General features: G+C 40.5%; 1 protein-coding gene across 3 annotated transcripts in view; it reads right to left on the bottom strand.

The window, feature by feature from the left end:
* Nucleotides 1-688: 688 nt before the first annotated feature.
* Nucleotides 689-23,938, bottom strand: part of cdin1 (CDAN1 interacting nuclease 1) — a 64,347-nt gene continuing 41,097 nt past the window's right edge. For all 3 annotated transcript variants that reach the window (XM_046856391.1, XM_046856390.1, XM_046856392.1), the window contains one exon: nucleotides 689-1,356. In XM_046856391.1, coding sequence (XP_046712347.1) covers nucleotides 1,221-1,356 — 136 coding nt within the window. In that variant the 3' untranslated portion in view covers nucleotides 689-1,220. The remainder of the gene's footprint in view (nucleotides 1,357-23,938) is intronic.

The raw sequence follows: 23,938 nt of genomic DNA, 5'->3' as shown, positions 1-23,938 counted from the left end.
GCTGTGCAATAAGGCTCTGTTAACTGGACACTGGGGGGCCGTTGTTTTATACCGTTTGGAGGAATGGGCCCGACAGAGGAAATCATGGCCGCCCCGTGACCCTTCTCTGACCCCCGGTGTTTGAGGCCTAAACGGAGTAGGGGCGGCTTTAGGGTTAGAGGTTTAAGGGTAACAAATCATGTAACACTTTATTGCCATTGAAAAGTGGAGCGGCAAGGTCCACGTGGGCTGGAGGAGTGCTGTAAGCTCTGAAGGGCGGATTTTGAGAGAGAGAGAGAGAGAGAGAGAGAGAGAGAGGTCAGGGATGGGTAAAGCTCTACTGCACTCCTCCCTGAGAGGAGCAGGTAAAGAGCAGGTCTGGGCCTGATTAACAGTGAATACAGGGAGAGAGAGGGGAAGCTCTTGATCTTGCTCATATCTCACCATGGTACTGCAGCTCCAAGGGCCCACTCTCGTCTTTCATCCAGACAGCATGCAGAAGGAGTCTCATAGAAGTTCCCTACAGTCTAGGGAGATTGTAAAATGGCTGTTTTCTTTCTTTTTTTTTTTTACCTTAACTATGTACAGAAAGTTTTTCCTGACAAATTGTATAAATCTCAGCTTATTAAAAAAAAAAAAAAAAAAACCCATAACATTTTCTTTTTTTTTTCCATAGACAAGAATGAAAAATTATTTTCCTATGCACAAATTCCAGATTGTTTGACTTTATTGTTTGTTAGTTTTTAAGGCAAATGTGACATACAAATATAGAAATAATAACAGAAAGCTTGAATAACACCATTATTCTAGCCTATGAAAACCAAAGAAAATTGGAAGAAAAGGTCAGCAAACAGAGTTCCTGAAGTGACCACACCCTTATCAGAGACAGAGAGAGAAAGTAAAGAACAAAAGCTGATAACAGGGGTGACCTCTTTACTGGCCACGAGTTTGCGTAGAAGCAGAATGACGTAGAGAAGGGTTGTGATAAGAGGTCTACTCCTTCCTGAAGAACCAGGAGGTCCAGGTCCGGTCCAGGACTCCAGGCTCCCTGGCGTGATTTTTTTTCACAGAGGTACGATTCCGTCCATGATCCCTGGAAGTTCAGCTGGAGTTCAGGGCAGATGTTTGCCAGTAGTTGTGCACAGCAGGAAAGCTAAATTGCTTCCGGATTCACGTCTCCACCAGTAAATGCCCTGTGACCCCCCACTCCCTCAGCCTCAGTATCACCCTTAGCTATAACGTCAGCACTGATCTGGACTGTGGCACAGAGTCACGATGTCTGAGGGGAAACAGTCTTTGAGAAGGATCCCTCGGTCCCGCTGGCAGTCTAGTTCTGTTATAAACCCATACCAGTAGATGACCAGACCCGGGCCAAACCTGCAAAAAGAATGAATTTGGTTCAGAATTAAATGCAATCAAGAATAGGTGCTTTAAAAAAAAAGTCAAAAGAAAAAAAAACTATGATCCACCCTTTTAGGAAACATGAGAGAGCATAAAACAAAAGCAGTCACCTGATAAGATCGGCAGACGATGTATAAGTGGGGTACCTTTACAATGAGACTTCAACAATAATAATGCTGAAGAAGAACAATGCTAGAGATTAGTGCTTTAGACAGAACGCTCACAGTGAGCACAGCACTGAGGCCACAATGGAGGGAGCAGTCTCGCTCTAATCGTGCATCTGTCAGTGCAGTTGCAGTACAATCCAGCTGTTTCATTCACATGGACACTTAAAGTACAGCCATTTTGGCTTGGCTCACGTTGCACTTCTGGAGAGCTATAAATAACAGCACTCACCCACTCGCTGAGAAAAGCTGACAGTTTTCAGATACCTTTTTTTTTCCCTCCCTGAACCCTTTCTTATTCCAACTTGACAGCTTTTTGTATTTTGCAAGTCACTTCATATATCTACATTCTGCTCTGAAATCACACAGGTAATTACAGCTTTTAATTTCCAAAACCGTACTGAATTATTTCACACTTCTCCTGTCATGCTATAAATCATTGTTGGTGATTTTTACTATACCCCGAAGAAAAGTGAGGAGTCCGTCCATCGAGGAACGATCACGGCTAGCTCTTTGAACTTCATGATTCAGATGTAAAGTGGTGTCAGAGTTATGATTCTTTTTAGGTGAGAGCAGAGATGCACACGAATCCAGATTATTTAGTGGAACTGACTGCCTAGAGATAATAAATGGGGCTTAGATGTCCCTACTGAGGCAGACAGGAAGCCGCCTGACGGGCTATGCGGCACTACAGGAAGTTCAGCCCTGAGGAACAGTTCATAAAGTCCCAACTGTGATCAATCATGCCATCAGCATAATACGGCTGTCTCAGTCAACATCAGAGCCACGATTAGATGCACTACGCCGCATTTAGCTGGCACACACCTCCATCACCGCAATCATCATCTACACTAAGGTTATTACAACTTTCATCATTCACGCCCTCATCCACACTTTCCGACTGCTACGTCTTGCTACATCTATAAATAACAAGCTGTTTGACCTGCATCAGACAAGTCAGGGCAACTGAACTGTGTAAATAATCCCAAGCCCCAGCAGAGGTGCAGAGGATTCAGCTTGAAAAAATGCGAGTACATGCGACGGCGAACCGGCATTCCCTGTTTTACAGGCTGTGATTTACAGTTCAGTATCTCTGGGCAAACACTCCAAAACTAACAGCCCTGGAGAGAGAGCGAGCCCACAGATGCACTGTAAGTTCACCACAAAGTCACACATAGCTGAACCATTCAGTAGAGCAGTCTACAGTGCAAGCTTTTTTTTTTTCCTTTCCCCACTCCATCTCCTCTCCCTATTCTGCAAGAGCTCCATATTCCTTTCCATTGCTGTATGGATGGCCATTCTTTTTATGGAAATGTTATGAAAACAGAATGTAAACATTTACATTAGATAACTTTGGAGCAAGGTTAAGACAGACTTTTATTGAGCATCAGTGTGTATCGCTCTTTTCAGCCAGCGGGATCGTGGGGGTGCAGTAAGAAAAGAAAAAAAAAAAAAGCAAGGAGGGTGTAGAGAGAAGGGAAAGCAACCTTCTGAAAGGTTAAAACTGTACATCAACAGATAAGGCACAAGTCTATGATACATCATGTCCCTGGGATGTCAGGTGCGTCCAAGCACAAATTGAAACAAGCAAAATTATAAACACTGGGGAACAGTGTCACCAAGGCTGCACCATGAGGAAATAAATGGAGTTTGAATTCTATTTTGAATTAATAAAGTCCATACCAGGAGGACCTTGAAATAAATCCCAGAGCTAAAAAAAAAAAAAAAACCTGGCAATACAGCGAATGGGTTGTTAGCAGTAGAATGGGAGGAGGCAAAGGGCAAACAACAGGGGTCTCGGGTTAAAGAGACGGGCTTGTGACCATATCAAAATAAATAAAAATTAAAAAAAACCCCAATGAAAGGTTTCCATAAATAATGCGGCAAACGACACCAGGCTCAGATCATAATTGTGGTCTATTATGCGGGCCAGTGCTCCATCACCTAAAGCTGGCACCCGCGACGCTCCGGGAAAGTCGGTCATCTTCCAATAAACATCTAACTGCGTAACGAGTTGGTGAAATTGTTTGTGAAATGTAGCTAATTTGGAGCGTGCTAGCTTTGGCGGGCGGAGTAAGTGGGATGCCGTGGAGAGCGCTGCTGGCAGACACACTGCCATTAGCCATAACGAGCGGTCTGCATTTGATTTTGAAGCAGGTGCCATGCTGGTTAAAACGGCAGCTTAATGAGAGCACAGCACTTAAGAACAAAAACCCGAATGGAGGTGCTGAGAGAGTAAGCTGCCATTAGGGCAACCATCCCCAGCCCAAACGCCGCCCCCCCGCTTCCCCCTTCTCAATGCACACGTGTAATCGCAGCGTAATTAAATAACTAATTACAGCCCTTCATGGCGTTGTCTCCAGATCACCACAGCACCATTTAGCATTTTCTATAGAATACCTTTTTTTTTTTTTTTTTTAATCCATAAACGTACCCAAGGCCTGAACCAAACTTCCCGGGATGTGAACCAGGAGAACATAGTTCTGTTGCATGTAAAAATGTAGCACAATACAAAAAATGTTGCATAATAAACTTTTTAGGTTGAGTGAAGACACAATTTTAAGAGTTTCGTACACAACTACAGCTTTGTTAAAAAAAAAAGTCCATACATCTGGCAAAGTGCTGACATCCGTTGCAGCGATCTGGACTTTTTATTGTTGCACTACCAACCTGTACCACAACCCGTGGTGACAAAGTGTGAATTTAAAAGAAAGAAGAAAAAAAGAGAGAGAGAGAGAGAGAATGAGAGAGAGACCAGGGTTTGTGCTGTCACAGCTTTGGCCTGGCCTGGCTTTCGGCTGGTGATTAATTGGTGTTTATTTATAGGGCTTGAACTGGGTGATAGGGGCGGGGGGCCGACTCAAGGCTGCAAGCAAGGCGATATCAGCACAGAACCTCCGTCTCGCATGTTTTATTCGCCCAGCCTGGGGCCCTGGATACAGCAGCCCAGTGATAACAAAAAGCTTCCACACAAACAGGATATTTGAAGAGGTATGGCCTCGCCTGGACAGAACAGTGAAGGCGGTAAACAAGAATTGTGCTCTGGTCCACTCTTCATAAATATCACAAATAGCCAAACAGCCTGCCATTAACATCCGCCCAGCTAAAGACAAACTTGTATTGTTCTGGAAGCATTCAATTCTCTCAGGTATGTAAAACACAAACACAAGGTTGTGATGGGCTACGCTTGGCCTTCAAATGAGCCCCAGATACCAGCAATGTAATTAGGCGAGAACAAACTGCCATGAGAAAAAAAAAAGTCCTGTCCTTGTCCAGGTGTAATTTTTGAAGACGTTTTTATGTCTGCTTTCTGCCCCTGTCAATGAGGTTTCAAAACACGATGTGACGCCAATGCCCCTACTTGCTCCTTGTTTGATGGCGGCGTCTAGGTGAAATTTACACCCACAGGCATGGCTTGTCAATGCAACAGGGGAGATTAAAGAGGGACTTAAAACAGCATTTTATCAGCAAACCTTGGGCCTCCACAACCTGTGGACAAAAGCTACCTTTAGTTTCGGATCTCATTCAGCCACTGACCATGCCAGCACCAGCCAAAGGCTGTGCCCGTCACACATATTGATAACCTCATTAATGCGAGAACGTAAAGACCCTCACCCCTTATCCTGCATGTGGCTATAATTGTGTAAAACCGCACAGCGCTCATTATCCTCTGCTCATGTATTAATGACCACCGTGCTACTGGTGAGGTGAGATCCAATAAACGCCTGGCCTGTCTGTGATAATGACTAAGGAGATGGCACTTCCACTTTTAGGCACTTAATTTCCTTTGAAATGACAGGGTGAAAAGCAACGAAGACATTGGCCATTGCCGAAGGGTCAGCAATCAGAAAATTCTGCAATGACCTTTATCTAAAATATATATATATATATAAAAAAAAAAAAAAAAAAAAGATGTAACAAACGCTGTCTCCTGGGTATTTGGTTTTGATTAAAATGCAATGCATAAATGAGACAGGAAACCACAGATGCATTTTTTCTCCATTTTAAGAGGCAACTGTATGTCTTCGAAATAGTGCTGCCATGAAACGCACGGCTTAGATCTGCAGTGTCACACGCTGACTCACTCGGACATATGCTCGCCTGCTTTGGCCACATGACAAAAACAAACAACCAGTAGGCAGGTATATGATCTGTTGGGAGACCAGAGCAAAGGGCAGCTCAGAGCAACCTGCATCATCATTTTCTTATACTCTAAAGCTCTCCAGAACAACAGAAAGAACACATGCAGATCTTTTACCTGGGAGCAACCATGCCACCTCCTTGAATAGGTTCCTCTGAGGAATGTGCCCACATAGAAACTTCTAACCCCTGCCCTCTTTCTCATACAGTGTCAGGAGTTTAATCTTGGTCTGTTCTGTATCACAATAAATTTGACCACTTTCAGATGGACAAAAACATAAAATACACTTTAGAAAAGATCCATTTAGACAATGATTTTTAATATAGATGTTTGCAGTAGCATAGTGGTGCAGGTAGTGTTGTGTAGCTGCTGTGGTGTAGAGTTGTCAGCTCATTGACACAGGGTCTTCAGTTTGATTGTGACCTTAGTTAACTCTCTATGCAGGATGATTTAAATGTTCTACAATGCATGGAGGGTTTCCTTTAGGTTCTCTAGCTTCTACCCACTGTCCAGAAATATCCAGTAGGCACACTGGTGACTATAAACTGCCCTCAGGTGTGAATGACATGAAATTTTGGATTTACATCAAATCTGACCTGGATAATGTGATGATTTGTACAAATCAACATAAGCACTGAATATAAGACTATTCTGGTAGATTTGACCTCAGCTAATGTACAATAATTAAGAAAAGCATCAGCGAGGACACAGAAATAAAAGGGTGATGTAGGTCTATAAGGATGAAAATAGGCGCTTTCTGTGTTAATTAGCAGATGGGCTCATGTTTTAATGATTAACAGGTCTCTATGTAGCATGACAAGGAAGAAGTTAGCAAGATGATGAGCATCAGTGGGATTTTAGTGACAGTGTCAAGGGGATACATGTTCCTTTAACCTGTTGTTCTTAAATCCCGGTAGCTCTAGTCAGTAATTGGCGAATCTCTCTTGAGGGAAAGGAACAAATCCTCCATTTTGTTTTTGCAAAGGCCTGGCCACAAGACATGTCCAAATCCCGTCCTTAACCCTGCCTGCTAATGTGTTTCCAATTTATGATGAGCCCCTCTGCAGCCATGCTGGTAATCAACAACAGTTTGGAGTGTAACCTAAGCTGGGTCTGGCTGGGTCGACCCAGGCGCCTCTGTGCTGGAGTGTCCAGCATCTCTGCTACACTGAGACCTGTTGGAGGCTTGTTTTGTTCAGATAAACAAGTCTCAGTCTCCCAGGCTGCTAGGTATGACTCTGGTACTTAATGGCTTAAATGACTTGATCTTGCAAGCACACACATGGGTGAAGGAAACTTTAAACGCTCTCACCACAGAGTCAAATTGTTCTTTCCTCCCTATTCGAAACAGTTGGATGTATCTTTTTTAAACTGATCCTTAGCTGGCTGCAAATGACCATTTTTCTTCTCTAGATATTGAATTTGTATAGACAAAGATAAAGGAGGACAGATAAATTACTGTTGCTTGGTAAAAAAAAAAAAAAAAAAAAAAAAAAAAACATGAGAAAGAAAAGACCCCCAAAATAAACGCAGGAAGCATAAAGATGGCCTGCGTTGAAACAGACCTGGCTTTCATCCAAATTGCCACCTTTGGAGGTGCACAGTGGTGTTACCGCCTCTAAATCAACATGTCTGCACGGCTGCATCTGAACTTTACCTTCAGCCTATATGGCTCACAGCTATTCAGCAGCTGTAATGAATTGTAACTCCAGTCACCTTGGTGCAAAAAAAAAAAAAAAAACAAAAACAAGACGGCCAGAGAGAAATGTGCAAAGAAAGAGAACAATTTTTCACCTGCAGACGGACAGGACTTTAATTTGTTGTTCACTGACAAACAATAATAATCACACTGGGCCATTAAGGGTGAGCCTGGTAGACTGAGGTCAAAATTAGGTCTCAGTTCTGCCCTGTATGTTGCAGAGTGGATTTATAAGAGAAAGCCGTGTGCTAACTCATCACCATGTTTACATTCTTGGGGGTAATTTTAGCCCCAAGGGGACATACAAGGGCCACGGTGTCATTTAGCTTCATCACTAACCAGTTGGCTTGGCGTGGGACCAAAGAGTTTGTGGGTGGTATAGAGAGAGACGAGGTGCACAAGCACACACACACACTCCTACATACATACATATATACATATAATCATATTACAAATAAAGACAAAAAGAGATGAAGAAAAATTTAGGTCTTTGAAATGCTATCTGGAAATTTTCTGAAATCAGTACCAGTAAATAAATTTTTTTATGACTTGATTTAGATTTGTAAGAATATTCCAGTTCCAATTTTTTTTTACTACAGAAAAGAAATAAATTTTGGATAATGAATGAGCAGTGCCTTAATATTAATGACATCCAGATTTTGATTCAGAATATCCTCAAAATCTTCATGCTTTTCCAGGAAATTGGAAACTACCTCTTCAAAAATATCCAGTCTTGAACAAATCCAATATGTGATCTCATTTTAAACGACTCACTTATCAAACTACTGGCAAACCTATAGCACTTTACTGATTTTCAGAAAGTAAATAAAAATTTAATCTTTTCATTAATTAACATTTCAGTACACTAGTGTTTTTAACAAAGGGACTACTGGTCAAATTGTTTGCTCTATTTAAAAAAACTTTTTAACCTTGAAAATCACAAAGTTCACATTTTTCTCAATGTGTGGTACGATATAGTACTGCAGCCGGATGAATTTTCTTTTGATGATCTGTGGTACAAATCAAATTTCGTTGTCGTTTTAAAAAATTTACAAAGCAAACAAAACATGAGTAGGACCCTGGTGACTAGGGCTTCGACTTCTCTCACTCACTGCACCATGGGGCTTCAAAAACACCACACAGACTCCTGCATGAGGACCAGCCACACTAATTAGCCAGGGGATCAAACTGGAAGTTAAATATTCCGAAACATGTAATAGAAGAACGAAAGGTAACGTGCTGGGGTCAGGCTGACGCCAAACACTGGTCCTCAGGCAATGTGGTATTGATTTTCACTCGGTCTGAGGGGTAGAGGGCTCAGTGTGTGTGAACAGTGTGCGTGTGTGTGTGTGTGTGTGTGCATAGAGGGGCAACTAGGCCACTGAGCTTATGGACTGTCATGCTGACAGTTTAACCCTGTTTTCTAAAAGAAACAAACAGAAGGACTTCCACGTCTGATAGCAGTGATCTGTGAATGACACCATGTTGCCCTGAACGATGTCTTTTTTTGATGAAGAGGCTCAGGGACATAAAACCAAAACATAAACCTAAAGCACAGCAGTAGGCCACCAGGCTGGACTACAACCAGTATAACATGCTGCTTTACAGGTGTTCAGTGAACCAAGACAGAACCAAGTCGAGTGCACACACTAGTAGCTTTCTGCAATTTTGTTTAAGGTCACTAAAAGGCTTTCAGTCTAAAAAAAAAAAAAAAAAAAAAAAAAAGTCCTCATTAAATATATATTTTTGTAAGGAATATCATGCACGTTTAAAGGAAAAGATTCTAGTTTAAAGTGATATGGTGTGATATTTTCCAATAATGGCACCAATTCAGTCCCGTTATACCTCAACAGTTTGTCAATCATTACAATCTTCCTTATGTTAATGAACACAACATCATGTTTTGTAACTTTAGTCATATTTATTCGTTATAGAATGCCTAGGAAATAGGTTATAATTCCTGTTATCACTCCCATCAGCTCTTAACAGACATTTTCTCAACAATTTTTCTATCTGTAATAGAGAAAAAACCCTCAATAGTCATATCAGAAAACAGGAATGTGTACAGTGCATTGTGTATGTAGTGGATATCTGTGTGACCATTATACAAAGGAGTGACACTGGAGACTCTTTCCATACTAAATACACATCCTATGTATAAGATATGTTTTGCATTGTCAGATTGAAACTCAATAAAAAGAAAATCTGCCTTATTGTAAGTAGAGTGAGATATATAAATGAAAATACAGATACTGCTAAAAGAAAAACATAGAATAAAGTCCAGGCTGTGCTGCAAGCATGCAATACCCTCAGATTTTGCATAGTGAAGCAAGATATATATATATATATATATATATATATATATATATAAAAAGGAGCACTGATTCTCTCAAAAATGTGTATTACAGTTCAAACAGAAATAAAGGAGTGTTTAGTATAGTTGACTTTGTTTGTGCCGAGTGCTTTGTCAAGGGTGGAAGGTCTGCAGCTTTTGGTAATTTTTCCCCTCTGATGACTTGAGGAAAAACAGAAGAAAAAAAAAGAAAAAACAGCGCACACTTTTCTCCTCAAATTGCCTCATCTCTCCTTCAGAATGCCAAAGGGGACTCCATTAGCCAGGCCCTACACAGTCCTGACCTCTCCTCAACTCACACACACCACCATCACCACACTCAATTTAGCTAGCCCCTTCGTCCTGAGAAGCATGTCCACGTCAAATTAGAGCGGGCCCCCATTGTCCTTATTATAGCTTGGGAAAATGCCATCATGACTGATGCTACGGGGTCCCTCGCTTGTCACTAGTTGTCAGGCAGACGTGGAGTTTGGATACACATAGCTGACAGGTAATCTTAATGTCTTCAATTAGCCTAATTAGCCGCGTCATAAACAATTTGATAAGTGCTCGGCCAATGCAAACAGATAAACACACACACACATGCACACACCTCGCACAAACGCCCCGGTGTGTGTGTGTTAATGAGAAGGGTAATGGGTTTATCAGTGACGAAGTGCATGCCTTCTCCTTTGTCTCCCTGTGTCTCAGCATGCTCAGCTGTGCAGGGCTTTGTGCTACCTGGTCACTTCAAATTGTACCATCTCCTTTCATTAGCACATCGCCCAGCGAGAATGTGAAAGGCTGTGACAAAATTCATTTAAAGGGAGTGGGAGCAGATTGCCTGAAGCAGGTGCTATAAGGGAGATAAAACAAATGCAGGTGACACTGTGTGCAAGTGTGTGTGTGTGTGAGAGAAAGAGAGATTGTGAGCGAGAGAGAACAAGATGCGGTATTTTCTTTATCGTCAATGGAGGAGAAGTGTATGATCTCACACCCAAGATGACTTTAGAAATAAGCATTTCATATCTTGCTATATTAATAATAAATGTATAATACAAATTTTAACAGGGAAAAAGTTATGTACTAAGTTAGTTATTATAGCCGGACTGAGCTGTGACTTGAGTCCATTATAAAACAAAATCTAAATCATTTTATTTCAAATGTACATATTTTTGTTATTTATTTATTGACACTCATTAAGGATGTCCTCAGATACTCCAATGATCCTTTACCAGTATACACATTCCTGCATTCATGAACTCACGGAAAAATGCAAAAGCAAAGCGTACCGAGACAAAAAACGAGGAAGTAAAGAGAAAACGATGGGGCCTGGAGGTAACCTGAGCATCAGCACCGGTGTCGGCTGTGAGCCCTCCAGAGCAGGTGCCGATGAGAGCTGGCGTTGTGCGCGTCACAGACAATTACAGGAGGAGGGACAGATCTACGGTGGACCCCTGTCTGCGCTCTTGACCCCCACCCCAAGTGACGACTCAGACAGCGAACAGGGGGGAAAAGAGGGTGAAAAAAAAGGAAAGAAGGCCCGTCACAGGAAAGTTGTAATAGGAAATTGCTTTTGGCAACTATTTGTTCAGCACCAGAATCATTTTTTTGTGCCAACACAGTGAGCCCCATTGGAAAACAGGGCAGGTCTCCCTAATGAGTAATCTATTTCAAAGCAGTCTTGTCTGGGCATGACAGTTTACTGAGAGGCTTGAAGAACTGGTAATTACCAGTGTTACGGGGCAATTAATGCATATTACACTGCGGCACTCACGGCGGTGACTGTCAGCTCCCCAATAAAAATGAGCACTCTTCAGCTAAAGGGTGACATTAATTGGACCTTTAATGACTATGCACAGGAACCAAGCCAAATAGGAACAAAACAGGGGACTCTGCCTGACTTCAGGAGTGGGGTGGAAATTGTACTAAAAATGAGATTAATTGCTGTTGAGAGACGAAAAAAAAGAAAAAAAGAATAGAGGAAGTATAAAAAAAGGACGGAATTATAGGCTTTGTAGAGCAGGAGGTTCTTGTTGCAATGACAAATCTTAATTATCTTATATATTCTTTATGTTAGAAGAAGGCCAGTAATAGCTCTGGAAGGGTTAGATATGAGGTGAATGTGTAGCATTCTCAAATCTCAAATCTAAAAATGTCCACAGGAATTTCTATTTCTATAGATATTTTTCAGATTATACAAAAAAAAAGGCCATTTATATGGTAAAAGAAAAGAGAATGGAAGCGGTAATTTGCCGTCTCTCCAAGGCCTCTAAAGAGGGGGTTTGTTTTTGTGCGGTAATGACTGAAGAGCCACTTCAGCAGAACAGGTTTTTTTTTTTTTTTTAAAAGAAAAGAAAAAAAGCCTATTGTCTGTGTTATAGTGACCGAAGTAGAAGAAGCTTAATTAGCAGGGGAATGAAGAGTCCTTCAGCTCATGACACCTCTGAAAAGACTCGCTCCTCGGGTGCATTTTAAACACCCGCAAAAAAAACCACAAAGTAGCCCGTTCTTTCATTAACACTGAGCAGAAATTGGTGAAACTTCAGCGCTTGACAGAGTGTTTATTTATGAGCAGATAGCGCCGGCCATATTAAGCAGCCTTGATTAATGCTGTTTATCTGCGCACGCGTCACCTGAATATGCAAGCGCACAAATCAAAAAAATATTCGCATGCAAAACATGCAGACATTTGCATGCATTTTTGATTTGGTGTTTCCACAGCACTTAAAATATGCGCTAGGAAGGAGAGCAGCGCTGCCTGGTGTGCTGTCACGCCGCACACTCACACTGTCATTGGTGATGAGAGAACTTCCCGGCTTCAAAGCAGCTTTGCGTTTCGAAAAGGAGAAGGAGCAAATATTTGAATTGCAAAACCACATCATCTTCCGACGGGAGAAAATTCAAGACAACTTCCAAGAGTTAAAGACCTACATTTCCCTGAACAAGCGAACCCTCAGCAAACTGTTAAAAGGAGGGGGCCTCTAACGTATTCCGTATAAGCACCTTCCTCGGTAATTTAGCGTATCCAAATTTGTGTAATGGGATGTGACATATTTCAGAGGAGGGCTCAAGAAGAAATATATAAATATAATACAAGGAGAGCACCATAAAAATGTTTCAAGCAAGACTGGTATTAAGCAGAAATTCAGCTTATAAGTCCTGGGTTCTCCAGCGACCCGACACAGTTTTGATTATGGACTGAAGTGTAATTACTTAAACCATCCTTAAGGAGTGGGGGAGTTATGAACTCCATGATACTCCAGTGTCAATACTGTTCCATCAACAGATACTGCCTCCAACCATGCAGCAGACATTTGACTAAAAATAAAGAGAATGTTTTCTTAAATCCATTTCTTGAAGCTCTATGCACATTTTAGATTTAGCATTTTTATATATTTGGGGGGGAAAGCCATTTCCTAACATCAAGTCATCCTGGGGAAACGAACAATTAAATACAAAAATCAGGAAATGTAACACCCAATTATAAACCAAAAAGATGGTATTTAAACTTCAATAGTTGGGTCATAGACAGCATTTATATCCATAACTAGCTTCTGAAGAGAAGGGTAAAAAAAATATACTTTGTACTGAATATATCTGATTTTTTTTTTGTTTAAAAAAAAAGGCCAAACAAGAGATTCAAAACATGTTTTTGCTCTAAAACACTAGATATTTATCAATAGCTCTTTGCTTGTCTCTCATGATGTCAGAGTACTTTTTTACATGAATGAACAATCTTGAGTGACCCAGATGTACATCAGCAATTACCAAGTAGAAAAGAATAAATGAAAGACAAATTAAAGACTGCATTCGTGCCCGATGTACTGGTAATTGTGTGCTTTTGAAAATAGTGAAAAGGTGATGGGATATTTTAGTATTGACACAGTTACTGAAAAAAACAATCCTTAGGATTTTTGTAGATGCAGCCATTTCAGCAGATTCAAAATCACAAAATATTTTTCTGAAATTTATTTTCTAAAATTTATAAACTTTTTTTTTTTATCATTTGTTATGAAAATGGAAATGTGTCAAGAGTACAGGTCAACTGATCTATCTATCTATCTATCTATCTATCTATCTATCTATCTATCTATCTATCTATCTATCTATCTATCTATCTATCTATCTATCTAAATCTACTGTGTATATATAGTGTATAAATAAATATAAGCCAAAATTAAAGCCTTTAATGAAACATTTATTCACGACATCCTTTCTTTACTCAGATATATATAAAAATAAAAACACAGAAAATGTATTTTTAACCACTAAACATTTGTTTTACCGATGCGCCAAGTCTTAAATCAAGCACCAAAATCCGCCATGATGCACACATCCGGCAATTAAAACTGTCCGTGTGGAAACATAGCCAGAGTTCTGTTTGGTCTTACATTATTTAAAACACAATAAATACTTTTAAAAATATTTACAAGAATATTTTGTCTTTATGCTTTTATGTTGAGTTTGGTTTCACTAATAATAAACATACATTTGACAAAATAGATTTCTATTTTTAAAGCTGCAAAGAAACATTGTTTAAAAAAAAAAGTATTTTTTCTGTTTTTCAATTTTGATTTTAGGGGGAAAACCCCCCAAAACAATAAATGCAATGTACACAGACCTGGGATATTTAAATTCCACTTACAGGAAGGAATGTTACTGCCACATGGCAAATTGGAGAACATGAGTTACTTAAGAATATATGGAAAATATTTCACGTGGCATGTTCTAAATGTCAGCCTACTGACACTGTCAGTCAAAGGTGGTTTAGTCAAGCTAACATGGATTTATAGCTAAATAATATGAATACTTACAAGGCAGGGGTTATAAAAGTTTAGTAATAAAGATCAGCACGTTGAAGGGGTTGCGCTTATGAAAACATCCACTTGTAAATCAGAGTCCCAGCACTAGTCCTTGGCACACAGGACATTACGGCGAGTTATTCTGATGTACACTTCCCCACCCTGCCCTGTATTCGGCGCCCAGCCCAGGCATAGACGCACTGGAGGCAGACACGGGGCAGAAATCAAAAGCTTCAATGATGGATAACTTTAGTACACAATGACCTCTGTCACAGAGGGTTTGCCCTAAATCAATCTGAGCGATAAGGAGCAGTGTGCACCTTGGTGTGTTCACGGGGGCGGCCCTTATCTGCACCAGAAGGAAGTCTGAGTAATAACTAAAGACAAGCTACGACGAAATCACTATAGCAAGATTGTCAAACACAATTTACAAAGTATATTCCCCCTCCGCTAGCGCTGTTAAAACACTCATTATGAAAGCCTGGGTGATAGGAGCCTGTTTACGCCAAGGTTCCATGCATGTCCGGCTGAGAAAGGAAGAGAAGAAGAAGAAAAAAAGGTGGGGGGGTCACATATTGCTGCAGGGCCTCGAGAGAAAAAAAAGAGCCAAGGGCTTTGAGTCGTTCGCGTTGGGCCGCCATACTCTGCCTTCATTTGCAGTGATACATGCAAGGAAAGGTTGGAGGTTGAAGTTGAGAGGAGGGCTGACAGGAAAAAGGGACTGAGCGCTTCGGGGAGATTACAGCACTTAAAATGTTAAGACCTCTCAGGAGTTTCCCCCATTCATTCGTGCTTCTTTTCCTTTTTTGGACAGGGAGACTATAACTTTCCACGTGGTGACATCAAAACGGAGTAACAGACCAAACATGACACCGAGCAGCGCAATTACGTGACCCCTTTCTGTCGAGCGTTTCAGAAGTCCGGCCTTGGAAATGCTGATGAAAATATGTTTGCCTTCTCATTTGAAATGACATTTGACAATGCTGGTAATATTTCAAATAGTTGCAAAAACATTCTTGCAGGCTGTGACATTTTTTTCCCTTTGCTTGAACAGGCGCAGGTAACCTCTGCTGAGAGTTTCCCATGAACTCGAGGATATGAATTGAAAACAAGACGGCAGAGTAAAAAGAGGCCTGACATTTTGAGCCATAGTGTTTAGTTTCACTCAGGCGGCTAAGGCCAAATAGTTTGCAATCATTATTCAAGGAGGTTTATCCCTTTTCTGATTCAAACCACAACGAGTACTCAAAGCTGAAACGGTCATCTTTTCTGACCACAGCAGAGTCTTTAACCGAGACTCGAGAGAGACTGCGGACTGTCGGCAGGTCCAGGGATTTAGTTCCACTGCCCGCTAAACCCCATCACCAAATTAGGTGAGGTGCAGTCCTCTGGCCTCATCAGAACGCGTGCAATCAAGGGAGCGTACATTTCAGTATGATTTAAATGGACGTTATATTAAAAAGACGCCGTGTTTTACTGCTGATACATTTACTTTATATTTCACATGTTTTGGCTTAGACAGAAGACCACAATAGGGAATTTTGTGTGGGAATGGAAGCTCAGTCGGAAGTTAATAGTTTTCACGTTTATTACAAGCACAGAGAAAGAGAATGCAAGCAGGCAGGCAGGACGATGATCTGGCACAAGCTAACCACAGCTGGGGTGAAAGTGGCATGTGGCAGGTTGTGGCATGGAGCTTTCACCAGACCGCATCATTTTCGCACTGATTTTAGCTGACAGGATCTGACTATCTAGCTGACTATTGATGATAATAAAGTAGTAATGGACATCATTCTACAAGTGGCAAGTTTCAAAAATGTTAATTCTACATGGAAATAGCATCAATTCTGTCAACGTGCGAACAAAACAAAAGGAAAAAAAAGAAACTATGACGACATGCACAGCAAGAACCCTGGATCTCTTCTGCCTACTGTACAAGCCCATGGGGTGCACTACGGCCATGCTTTATGGCACTGAAAAGAACAAAGGGCACAACGGCCTTTGAAGCTTCGTACCATTCATCTGACGGAGCCGAACACTTTAAACTGATTATACATGTGCTGTGTGTGTGACAGAAAAACTATGCCGACCTGACAGATATCAAACATTAGTTTGAATGGATGAGTGAAATCAAAGGTCACTGCTCAAGTTCTCATCTGTCTCTGATTAAGCTCTGACCAATGGCTACGAGGTTAGCTATGTTTAAGCGACAAGCCAATAGAGAAGCAAAAGAGTGACCTGAAACTTAAACCAGAAACATGGGCAGGCAGGAGCACACATCCAATTTTTCCTTGTCATAAGGAACATGACAGGAAAAAAAAAAATGCAAATATAGATTGTATCTCTATATACATATCTTTCATCTATCTCTATACCCAACATCATATTATTTATAACGTGTGTGTATGTATATATATATATATATATATATATATATATATATATATATATATATATATATATATATATATATATATATATGTATATATGTATGAAGGGAGATTGTTTGGTTGCTGTTACTAATAGTAACGGATTAAACTAAAGATAATTAAAATAAACACATAATATGTCATATATGGAGTGAAAGTGAAATTTATATATATATATATATATATATATATATATATATATATATTAGGTTTTAAATAAAATATGATATATATATATATATATATATATATATATATATATATATATATCATAGGAACACTGATAGGAACACCTAACGAGTAATGAAAACGAAGAAATCCCTCCTTTCTGCTGCCACAAATGAAGAACACATTTCCCTTAATGCTGAGTGCAAATGCTGAAAGTGATTTGTATACCATGACATGTTTGTTATTTTGGAGACCTGTTTATAGATACTTAGCATGAGGTTGCTAATTGTGATATATACAGCTGCGCTCTTCGTAAGGCTAGCCGTGCTTCAGAAACCGCCTGTTTGCTTGGATTACCTCTTAACCTGAAACTCTCAAAGGCTCTGTAAAGAAACAAATCAAACTCAGGCCTTCACACTGCGATCATGTCCAACGAGGTCACCATATAACAACCGAGAAGGAAAAGGGGAGGAAGAAAAAGAGCCAGTCCCGACTGAATAACCGCACAGTGACGTTTATGGATACTGTAGCGCAGAGCCAATCCACTGCACCAGTGTGTTCCCTTGATGAGGACTGTCGAAACGAGCCAACATCTGCTCCTCGATTAGGACGGCATGATGGCGGCCGCTGTAATTGATGGGCTCGTCCAGAAGTAAGAGAAGCCTGAGAGAGCTGGGCAGGAAAACATACAAGGCTGAGAGAGGGACATTGGACCTAAAAGTGGAATATGTCCGAGTTATTTATAAACAGCCGCTTGTCACGGACGTCCTGATTCTCAGTCTGAGTCACCCACCTACAATATCCGCAGCTGGAGAACTGTCTGCTTCAAACTGAGAGCAAGTCGCATATCATTTTTCGACAGGTTAAGCTAATCTTTTTTTAATTTTATTTAATAGATAATATATTAACAAAAACTCAAAACACAACAACAACAGCTCACTCAGAAGATCCACCAAAATGAAGAGCATCATGAAAGGCTGTCCTCATAAATATAAATGTCCTGGAACACAGAGGGGAAAAAAAAAAAAGCTAATCACCCTCCAAAAGCAATCACACGCTTGCAATGGACCGTAAATATGCCGCCTTTCTCTGACCACTGAATACACAAAAAGCCTCTCAGGCCATCCCCGTTTCTCCAGACCAAATGTCAGGGGCACGCTGGTTTACTGAGGAACAAAAGGCCAGATTGTTTCTATTCACTTGGCCACTTTAAAAGGTGTCTGTGGTGTCCTTGAGCCAGGCTGCAGCCCCATGCTCCAGCGCTCTCCTTAACCCTGCATCTACAATATCCGAGCCTTCACATGAGTTGTTCCCTTCAACCCGGCACTCCAATGTTTCACGCTTGACTTTGGCAAGTCATCTGACCGTTCTGATGGGACGCCTGGAAACGAATACGGCTGAGAATATGGCACAGTTCGGGGAAAAATAAAAATAAAATTCACATTTCGTTAGCCTCTAAATAAAAACATTGAGTGCCTTATTGTGGTGGACTTGAGGACAGAGAATTTGGGCATTACGGAAATATTAAAAACAAATGTATAAAGAAACAGAATGAGGTAATAATACGAAAGAATAACGCTCAATTCGACTAAGATATTAACTGTGACAGAAATAACCATATCTCAGATTTACTTCAAGCAACTCAGGGCAGCGTAGGGCCATGAAAACACAATCCCATTTCTGTCCAGACTCTTAGTACAGTGTCAGTGGCTTTTTGGGATACGCTCATTATGGTACACTATAATATAATATAATACCATCATGGGAAAAGTCTTCCTGGGGCATCCCCAGAAAGTCGGATAGTCAGGATTTAAATTGTTGAAAGACATACAAATACATTTCTCCGGAAACCTACTTCTTGCCACAAGTTTTTACACACACGCCTATACTGCAATTATTTCCTTTTCGAACACGCTATGCAAAACCTCCACACCATTAAGACCTCCAAAAGATGCATCACACCCAGAAAGATACCGTTCCAACATTTTCTGATGCAAGTTGACATCCCTGAGCACCAACTCTATTTGTTACAAAGATACCTTTTTTCTTGTTAGAAAAATACCCTCTCTTTCGTCGTTCTGCACTTCCAGATATCTCTGGGGTCAGAACCAGTGTGCACAACAAAAAAAAAGAAACAGTTCAGCCATCAAAGGTCTTGTGTTTGATTGGGTTTTTACAAAGAGACATTTTAATAAAGTCGCTTTGCTTTCTGTGCCCCAAGACAAGATCTCACCAGGATGACAAATGTTGCTGACTTCTACCTGGAATGGAAGCCGGAAGGTCAATAAAAATGAGTGACATGTGGGGGGGTTAGAAGGTAGAGGGCAGCATGGAAAATCGTGCATATGCTTCTTTACCTTCGATGATGTATTTCTGAACTTTTAGGAAACCTGTGAGTGTTTGTGGGAGACAAATGAAAAAACTAACTTGACACTAAAGTTCCATAACTAAACAGGAATTCAATGAAAAGGCATGTTCTAGCTCCCAATTACGTGCAACTCTCTTTCCAAGCGTCGGATCGAGATTTCAGAAATTGCACCCGTGTTCCCTGTGTGTCCCGCTGCTCGTTTTCCTGTGCGTGAAAGCCGTTCTTAACCTCAACTTTAAACGCTGAATTTGTATAATGCGCCGACACAAACCCTCCAGAATAAATATGTGAAATGAAGGCTTAGCAGAGGCTAAATCCTGCAGCCGACGGCAGGCTGAAACGCGCGGATTACATGCGCAGCACATTAAACAATGTGCCTAAATATGCATTGAAATTCGCAAAGCATGAAACCACCTTGTCATTCGGCATTAGTATTCCGACTCGTCGGCCATACATCTTGTGCTCGGGTGGATTGCGGTGGTAAATGTCATGCGCTGAGGGGTCACAAATTCCGAGAGGATTTCTTGATGTCATCTCCTGTCAACTTTACTTCCCCAGAACTTATAACGATTAAACTGTCACAAAGTGCGCACGCGTCGCGCAAGGGCCTGCATTCAGGAGAACTCGGCACAAAAAGATGGTTTACAAACACTGGAAGTAAGGAACTACTTAAGAGGTGTAAGATAAAAACGTCATGGTGGATTAAAAAAAAGACTAAAAAAAAAACCTTGCCAGGAACATGCTCACATTACTCTCAAGGTAGACAAAACAGGAAAATCTGAAATATACCCAACCCCACGCTCAGAAACATAGCAGTTACGGTTTAGGCTTTCGCGCTTCAGCAGACTAAATATGTGCGTGTCGCTGATGACCGTGGTACAGACTATGTCCTCAGGGTTCAGCCTGTAATGTCCAGCCTCATTGAGATCAGAGGACATGGGACAGCAGGGACATCTCACTCTTTCCCTATTTTTCTCTCTTGGGTGACACACACAATGTTCTCTCCTGCTAATGACCTTCTGCAGGTTTGTACACCTCTACCTCCAAAACACAAATCCACACAAATCAACACAAAAAGGAAGAAAAAACAAAAGGCATTTTTGTTTTAAAATCATAGCAACATGTCTCTATTAATTATATATTCCTGGCCTCACACACAGAAGATGTGTGAGACTATGATAGACATTTCCATTAAAAATGAGCACACAGTCCACATTCACGGATCAAAAAAATTAATTCTGTGTCAGGGCTATCTGATTGACCAGCGCAAGACAAAAACGGAATTAACATCCCATTTGTCTTTAAAAAAATCCTTGTAAGAAAGTATGTAAAAAGAAATTATTGAAGAAAGTTTCAAGTGATCAAGAACTGCCAGACTGAAGGAATGTGAAGAAAATGTTCGAATGTTAAAACACACACAAGACTACAGCGAATACAATTTGAACAGTGTGATGAAAAAGCCACACAATATAGCATGACGCACACAAAACGACAAACACACAGAATGTTTATATCAGTTATTTTCTCCTAAGTGGTCAAATGGTATGATGTATATGACAAATCCAAAAGTCTTAACCCCATTTCATATGTGGGAGAAATGAGCCATATTGTCCCATTATATTGCCATAAATCATTTTTTTCCAACCTCTGACAGCTTTTTATCAGATCTAACCTTTTCAAGCCTCCATTAGGAGCACTAACATTTTTAGCTCTGACAGACGTGCAGCACACACAGAGTGCACAGCTGATTAACTTCAGGCTGGGACAAGTGGCCTTCATTTGTAATAAAGCCTTTTTTCTGCACTCGCCCTGAAACAATGCAATCACTGCCATTAAATGTTAAACCTTCGCACGCTTCAAAACGCATTTTATCTCATACACACGGCGAGGTGAATTTGGGATTCTATTTAGTCAGACGACGCTGATTCATTTTGTAACTACCGGTCAAGATTCCACACTCGTTCACATGATTCAAGCTCACAATTATCGTTTCAGTAGTAATAATTGACACAAGGACTAGTAGGGCAGATTTATTACGAAATTGTGTGTAATAATTGGTATGGTGATGTTTTTTTGATGAAAGTTTCATTGACTATTTCTGGAAGGGGTCTCAAGGGTCAACACAAAGAAGGTGACAATATTGTTTTCCAAAAGTCTTCAGGCTGGATGGATAATTTTTATTTTACATTTAAGTGAGAAAATAAGAATCTGGAGGGGCAAGTGAAATTCTTTCTTTTCATATCCCACCAATGTTAGGAAGCTGAGGCCAGAGTGCAGGGTCAGCCAGAGTCAGATAGTACAGCACCCCTGGAACAGAGAGTTAAGGGCCTTGCTCAAGGGCCCCAAGGGTGGCAACTTGGCAATACCAGGGCTTGAACCCCCAACCTTCCAATCAGTAACCCAGAACCTAAACCATTGAGCTACAACCTCCCCCACTGCTAGATGTTATAATAACATCTAGCAATTTCACATTTGGTCTTAGTGAACTGAAAAAAATAAAATTATATATTTATATGGCAGTGTTGAAAAATAATTCCTGTAGTGTAAGAGAAATACAACCAGTTGCGATGTTCGGTTATTGCAAAATCAACTGGTTTATGTCTGGCCACTTACCTACAATTCATCATTTATTATGTACAAAAAATACATGATGGAAAGCTGCTGTTATAGGAAACTAATCACCAAGGTTTCATGACGCAACCTGACTTATGTCCCATGATTATTTTCTTATATCATGCCCTGTAGTGTTTTCTCCCTTATATACCCAATCAGTCACAGATTCTAACATTTATTTATAAAAACCTATACATTACACATTTGAAGGCATTTATAGGTACATCTGATGTTGTGGAACATTTAAGGCTAGTTTCTGTTTTCACTTATTAGTACAGTATTAAACCTAGCAGCTATTCCCTTGGATCAGCGTCTGACAAAAATGACACAGGTAGTCTTCAGGAGTCTTGAAACTTCATCTTGAAAATGAATGGAAGCAATGAAATGGATTTGCGCTTGAAAACTCCTTCCATTAATAAAGTACTTTTAAAGAAAACTCCATCATATTAACAATCGTAATACATTTATTAGTTTTCCATTTCAATCCACTGTACACATCTCTGTCAATGAATTGAATGAACTGAAGGAGTGATACATTAGAACAAAGACATTAATATATATTGGGATTGCAGCTTGCATGATATACTTCTGAACAATCTGATCGGAAAATTCAACAGCGCTTTGGTAAAATTTCCCATGACTGCACACTGGGCCACGTTTTTTTAATCTTTTACTCAAATAAAGAAAATGCTGTATACTGTAGAATAAGGCAGCATTTTTTAAGGCAGCATTTTTTACAGCCCCAATGGCTCACTTTATAGTCTAATACTCACATAGACACACACACACACACACACACACACACACACACACACACACACACACACACACACACACACATACACACACTCTCAAGGTTGATGATTCATTGTGTACAAATGAACACGCACATAACAGTGGGTGCATCTTTGCACAGAACAACCAGCAGGCATACTCATATAAAGGCAAAAGAACAAAAAGGGAGGCAGAGAGTAGAAGAGGATGAGAAGAGGATAACAGTCAATCGTTTCAGACTGTACATAAGTGCTGGCAGAATGAGGATTACCATCTTGTCATTGCAGTACCTGAAGTGGATGTTAGACAAACTGAACAAGCCCAAGAGATGACCACTTCCTTACAAAAGCACGCATTAAGGGAATAAAAATGTGTCAATATATTCAAAAAGAGCGGTTCAGTGGATCTAATTCAGTTATGTTTCGGAATAAAATGACATTTCTATTCAGGTTTTTATTTACTAGCCCACTCTCTGCACACAACAACTCAACCCCGTGCTCAGTTCATGACAGGGGAAAAACGTCAGCCCGGAGCCGCATTTCATTACATGCCATGTTTAACTACACGTACTTCTCCGAAAACACACACAAGGCTTATAATGTGCTTAATATTCACCATCAGGTGAATAATTTTTATCCAAGTCTGATAGTTGGAGGAGATGGATAACTCAATTATCAGCACATCCGTCACACAGCTCCCTGGCACAGTAAAGGCAGCAGCTAAGATTGATGGTAAGATGAGACCGATGGCTTCTTCGTCATCACATCCAGTCAGTGGGCCTGAACATGTGCCCCCCCTCCCTTTTCCCTGCCTCCCCCCTTTGCTTTTCGTTTCTTTTCCTTTCTGCTTTTATTATTATTATTTTTTTTTATCTGCAGCCTTCATATGCGAAGCATCATTACCCCTCACTCCACTGAGGAAAGTGTATTACGAGGTTAGTGTTTTGGCAAGGCTATTGTTTGGATGATGAATATATTTGGTCAGGGAGAGAAAATTAGTTGTGTCATTTGGAGGAGAAAAAAAAACAAAACAAAACATCATTTCTCATGGATTTTTTCCTTCTTC

Source organism: Silurus meridionalis, chromosome 8, assembly GCF_014805685.1.
Source record: "Silurus meridionalis isolate SWU-2019-XX chromosome 8, ASM1480568v1, whole genome shotgun sequence".
NCBI lineage: Eukaryota > Metazoa > Chordata > Actinopteri > Siluriformes > Siluridae > Silurus > Silurus meridionalis.
This window is presented reverse-complemented; position numbering and strand designations above follow the sequence as displayed.